Source organism: Aythya ferina (genome assembly GCF_964211825.1).
Source record: "Aythya ferina genome assembly, chromosome: 14".
NCBI lineage: Eukaryota > Metazoa > Chordata > Aves > Anseriformes > Anatidae > Aythya > Aythya ferina.
Genome location: NC_140312.1, coordinates 8689025 through 8694630, shown reverse-complemented (window position 1 = coordinate 8694630; position 5606 = coordinate 8689025). Strand labels below are relative to the sequence as shown.

Genomic DNA, 5606 nt, shown 5'->3' with positions numbered 1-5606 from the left:
TTTCTTTGTCTTGTTTAATGCTCTGCCTCATGCAACGTTTTCTTCTGATTTGTTGAATGATGATGCCAGGCTGAATATGTTCCATGCTCATAGCTCTGGGATATAACAAGAACAACATCTTGCTCCCCTCACTGTCATAAAAGGCAGAAAATTAAATACAGATGCATAAACCTCAGCTGTGTGACTTTGCACATAAATGATACTCAAACTACATTAGTGTTCAGACCCTTTTAGACAGTTGAAATAGTGCTCTGAACTGGTGAGGCTAGCAGATCTCTACTAAGGTATTTCTAGTGCACTTTCCCCGTGCAGGCACCTGCAGCAAAGCAGTTCAGCCTGGTGATGAGCAAGCCCAGAGCTGCTGCCTGGCCTCCTGAGCACAGCCCTTACCTAAAGGCATAGCAAAGCCCGTATTTTTCAGTCATGTGAGTGGGCCATGCCTGTTTTTCTGGGACCTCCAAATGACATGTTTCTAGATTTTCCCCTCATCTTGGAATTTTATTCCACATATTTTAAAATAAATATCTTTTTAAAGCTTGTTTCTACTCCTGTCTGCTTGTCTTCTCTCTTAGTTCTTAATAGCATCGTGCTCCTTGTGAGTCCAAGAAGTTTTTGCAGTCCAAGGACAAAGTACACTTCTGGTTTTAAGAGTGTGACCTCTGTCATTGGTGCATTGTCTGTGAAAATTATTTTGCTTTTGTCCTTTGTTTGTGTATTGAATTGGTGGGTTTTTGATCCACACAAGAGAAACATAAATAAATTGGGCATATCCCTTCTAAAGAATAATGTCTCCCTTAAGTGTTCTTTTTCCTTGGCGGAATGAAGTCATTTAAAAAAAAGGATGCTTTGGTGGTAAAACAAAGGATTTATGTTGAGATGGGCAGATGGATGAAGCAGAGATTTCCAGTCTGGATTTTCTGGGATCCAGGCTACAGGCTTTGTTCTGTCATCATCAGGCTATCAGTCTGCTGCTGCAAATCTAAACGATGCTAATGGTTTTTAGGGAAAATAGCAATCGTTACTTCTTTGCAGATGCCTGTAAAAGTTTCTCATGTGCTTCTATAGTCCAAGGACTCCCTTCAGTGTCTGGGACACTCTCTTGCTTGACCTCCCAGTTCACAGTTTTACTGGATTTACTGCAGTTTAATGATGCTTTATGGGATGAGGCATGAAAATAAAAGACCTTTCTTTCTGGAAGCCATTCATTTCAGATCAACAAAATTTTGCTCGTGAGAAAGCCCTGCGTGTAGCACTGATAACGTGCACATAGAGGAAATCTGTCAGCATTCTCTCTTTAGGTTTGTACAGTTGTTCTTCTGCCCACAGGAATTTTCCATGGTCCTTCAGAAAGCACCTGTCATATATTTCACTTCAAATAATGACACAGAGGGCGTATCTAACGTATTTAAACTTCTTGTGATTCCTGTTGATAAAGAAGCATTCTTTATGGCTTACAGCATGGCTTACCTCTGCTAAGCATCATCAAGATTTACCACTCTGACAACAGACCAGGAATGTTATTTCAGAATAAGGGTGGATAAGAGAGATGCGAACGCACGCACACACACACGTATGTGCATGATTACGATCTGAGGGCAGCATTAGGGCTGCATTCACTGAGGAAAAGGTGGACAGACACCCCAGCCACCATGAGGACGGCAGGCGTGGTGGTGCTGCTGGCTCTCGCCCTCTGCTGCTGCCCAGGTGAGTGGCTTTGCTGCCTCCTGCTCTGTGCTTCACTAAGTGCTGGCTGCCTTTAAAAACACAAAAACATCCTCAGACTGGAAGGAGCTTCATTCTACAAGGACTTATTTACTCCTAGAGAGATGGTGTTGAAAAGACTTGACATCAAAGACTATCACTTAGGGGGTAATATTTTAGCAACAGAACTGAGTGGGTAAGAACAACTGTGGGAACAGCTCCGCGCTCGGTGCTAGTTTATGCATAATGAAGGAGGTGACATGTACGTGGTACCACCCGGCGACTCAGACATCCAGTGTTTAACCTCTGAAACATTGCCGAATCACAAATTATTTTCCTGAATGGCAGTGAATGTTTCTTGCAGTCATCCTGAACTGAGGCACAGTTTGAGAGCCTGAGCAGTTGTAGAAGCTTTAGAGGAGTTACACCTCACTAAATACTCCTGTTATTTAAGCAGTATTATGGAAATACATATAAGAAGCTGTCTCCATGTACCTGCCAGCTTTATGGCCCTGTTTTCCTCAATAATGTGCTTGTCTTTGAGTACATATCCTTGTTCATCCTGTGAATCATGGAAAATGACTTTCTCTTTTCTTTCATTTCGTATACCCTTTTCCATCTGGGCTGTAACCCTTCTGAAAAAAATTGCAGTACAGCACCAATGTTGTAAACATCCAATATGGCACAAAATTTTGCCTGAAATTCCTTTTGTCTAAGAGTCACTTGCTAATAACCACTGAATTGAAAGTTGTTTATTCAGGACATGTAGTCAAAGCTTTCAACACTAACAGAAGAGATGAATTGCATTCGTGTCATACTTCAACTTTTTTTTTCTCTTTTCCAGATACTGTTGCACTGAAGGTAAGGGGCAGAGCTGTCTACTTTTCTTCCATCATTTCTTTCCTGAAAGCAGTTTCCATATAAATCATTACTAATCGCATTGTGATCGAGCATTTGAAAATCCTGAGTCATCCAGCTGTCTGAACAATATTTGCCACAGATATTACTGGGTGAAATTGCCATTTTCATCTGATAGTTTCAAAAAAAAAAATAGTGCAGTATTCTGTTGGCATCCAAGTTATTGTCACGGTTACTGCAGCAGCATTTATGATATTTACACAGGCTTTACATCGGTAGAGACTGAAAGGGCACAGCAGGAACAAACCACCCTGTTCCTGCCCTGTCCCTAGGCTTTTTTTTTTTGACATCTGCTGATGGACAGTACTGGGGGAAGCCCAGGGGCGGTGGGGGTGTCTCATAACATCACCCTTCCTACGTATCTGCTGTTGAGGGCATTTTTGTGAACACAACACTGCATCTATCTACAGGGCTACTGCAGTAACTACGTCGTACCCCGCAATTTCTGCACGATGGAGTACATCCCACACTGCGGGTCTGATGGTGTAACATATGCCAACAAATGTTTATTCTGCAATGCATTTCTGTATGTATGAAAATAAATCTCTTCACTAACTAAATGGTGAACCAACTGAGCTTAACCTAACTAATCAGTCTTGGGGACTGGTTGGAGAAGTAAAGTTGTTTTATTTTGTGTTTTCCTGTTCTCCTACTAGCAAGAGTATTATTCTTTTTATTTATTTATCTATTTATTTATTTATTGGTGAGAGATTTTACCAAGAATTTCCTTCTTTCAGGTATATAGAAGTAACATAAGTAACATTTAGCACAGATCTTCATTTCCCTGTTAAGTAATTTGCCGAAGAGCTCTCTTGCAGCAAATAAAATCTATTTCCTACAGACTATTTGTTCTTCTTTTAAATTAAGTCTTTATCTTGTCTTTGAATGTTAGCAATAAGAGGAAAGAGCTGGAATAGCTTTGAGAATGTTCAGATTTGGTTAAGTTCCTCTGTGATGTATCCTTTACCAGTGGGGGGGATGAACAGCAGAAGTGCAGATGTTCTGTCTCTAGGGTACTGATTCCTTTCTCTGCAGGAGAAGCCGTCGGACTCTCAGGTTGCTGTACCTTCGAGAGTGCTAACACCTCAACTGTCTCCAGCTCAGACAGGAGACTCCTCCCTGGCAATATTCCCTATGGCAGAGGCTGAAACCTCATCCTGAACTTTGAGAGCTCCTGATAAAGCCTAAAATGAAACTCAACCCAATAAAACAAATAAACAAACAACAACCCTTCAGCATTTACGTCTTGTTTTAATAATATGTCTCATGATGTTTTTTTTTTTTTTTTTTTTTTTTTTTTTATCTTAAGATGTTTTGTGATTATTTCACTGCAACAGTCCTGGGGTGTGGGTATTAATGGGTAAATTACAGGGAGAGAGAATGCATTGTCTGATCTACAAAGAAATCAGCTCCATCTCCGAAGGCAATGAGTTTCTCTGAGGGCCTTCACCCAGATTTCCTAAAGAGAACCAGAGCTGGGGATGCAACCTGGTGCAATGCTCCAGTGGATTTATCCTGCTAAGGGCATCCCAAACAGACACTCGCTGCCTCCCTAGCAGGTGAGGAGAGAGGTGGCAAAGAAGGGCACTTCCCAGCTGCATCTCCCCTGGTGGAAATGGGGCAGCAAACACACCTGCAGGTGGGTGAAGTCTTTTAGCAGTCACTTTCTGTGCCTCCCCGAGCAGCAGGACAGGATGTTTCCCCAGGCAGGGGGCACCTGCCTGCCTGCATTTGTGCTCGTGACACTCATCGGGGTGCGGGTGATGTTCAGAGGACTGCGAGCAGGAGCTTCCGCAGCCCGTTTCGGCACCTCACCCACCACTTAGCTGCTGCCTGTAGGTAATTGCGTCAGCTGCCACTTGTAGAGGATCCTTTGAGATTCTTGGGCCTCTGGAAATCTTGGCTGATGAAAGGAAGGGCTCAGAGTCATAGCGTTAATTTATTATTCATTACCAGCGAAGTGCCGGCAGTGCAGCGGGCTGTACAGGCAGCCGTCTCACAGCCAAATAGTTAATGATCTTAAGTGACAACGTGCCACTTTCCAGAGACCAGAGAGAGCGGCTCTCTGGAGGGAGACTATTTATTTCCAGAAGATGTGAGTGTGTGCAACCACTCAGCACCAAGCCCCTTCCTGGGGCTAGGATGTCCCTCCTGGGGGCAGGATGTCTGGGTGTGGGGAGGCATTTCGGGACCAAGGGCAATGCTGAGGACAGTGACAAAGTGTGGTGGCAGTGCTGGGGGTGTGTGTGGCAGGCACTGTGCTCCTGCTTGTCCCCTCTGCTGTGCAAGGCAGTCAGGTAAGAGATCATCAGCCTCATTGCTTGTCGTCCTTCCCAGGGAGCAGCAGAGAGGAGGAGGAGGAAGATGAAGATGAAGAGGGCCCCCGAGAAGCTATGCTTCCTCAGTGCTAAGTGGAGCTCCCAGCTGCTCTCTGGATCCCAGTGGTCTTCAGAGAGCATCTTCCAGGGGCCATGCCCACTAAGAAGGAAAACCTAGGCAATTGAGGGGAAACTGTGAGCAGAAATTAACGGGGACAAATCCTCCACCCTGACATGGAGCTCCAGTATGCAGCACTTCTGAGGAGTTGGCAGGGGGCAGAGCAGGACCCCAGCATCACCCCTGTCCTTCCGCACCACGGGCAGCTCTGCAGGACGACAAGCAAGATGAGACTCTTCCATGAGCACTGTTGAAAATGATTTTTTTGTTGCTGCTCAATAAAATCCTGCCACAACAACACAATATCCTCTCACCATTACTAATCTAACTCTCCCTCCAGGAAATTCAAGGCAGGAAACATTGTCTGCCTGCAGAGGTGTTTTATGGTACAATTCTTTGAGTGGTACCTCAGCCCTCTGTGCCATTATTTGATGTTTGTGAATTTAGGAAATGCCATTCAATTACCCTAGAAACTGATTAACACGTTGCATTTAGTTATTTGGTTCTGCTCTATTTTATATCAACACTTCTCTTTTAGTGTATTATCCTAC

The 5606-nt window shown here is 43.9% G+C and overlaps 1 protein-coding gene and 1 long non-coding RNA gene across 2 annotated transcripts; one reads left to right on the top strand and one right to left on the bottom strand.

The window, feature by feature from the left end:
* Nucleotides 1-1566: 1566 nt before the first annotated feature.
* LOC311444725 lies at nucleotides 1567-3854 on the bottom strand. The gene is made up of 2 exons (XR_014698017.1): nucleotides 3028-3854; nucleotides 1567-1717 (listed from the first exon to the last, which is right to left on the bottom strand). It is a non-coding gene; the product is annotated as an uncharacterized lncRNA (long non-coding RNA).
* Nucleotides 1587-3847, top strand: LOC311444722 (ovomucoid-like). The gene is made up of 4 exons (XM_084536101.1): nucleotides 1587-1704; nucleotides 2546-2562; nucleotides 3030-3145; nucleotides 3655-3847. Exons 1-4 carry the CDS (start codon nucleotides 1650-1652, stop codon nucleotides 3698-3700), a joined length of 234 nt encoding a protein of 77 aa, XP_084392227.1. The 5' UTR covers nucleotides 1587-1649; the 3' UTR covers nucleotides 3701-3847.
* Nucleotides 3855-5606: the final 1752 nt, after the last annotated feature.

Excerpts from the sequence above, each read along its gene's own strand:
- LOC311444722 (XM_084536101.1), top strand. The coding sequence starts at position 1,650 with ATGAGGACGGCAGGCGTGGTGGTGCTGCTGGCTCTCGCCCTCTGCTGC. Across the intron at positions 3,146-3,654 it reads TTATTCTGCAATGCATTTCT|GAGAAGCCGTCGGACTCTCA; the intron begins GTATGTATGAAA and ends CTTTCTCTGCAG.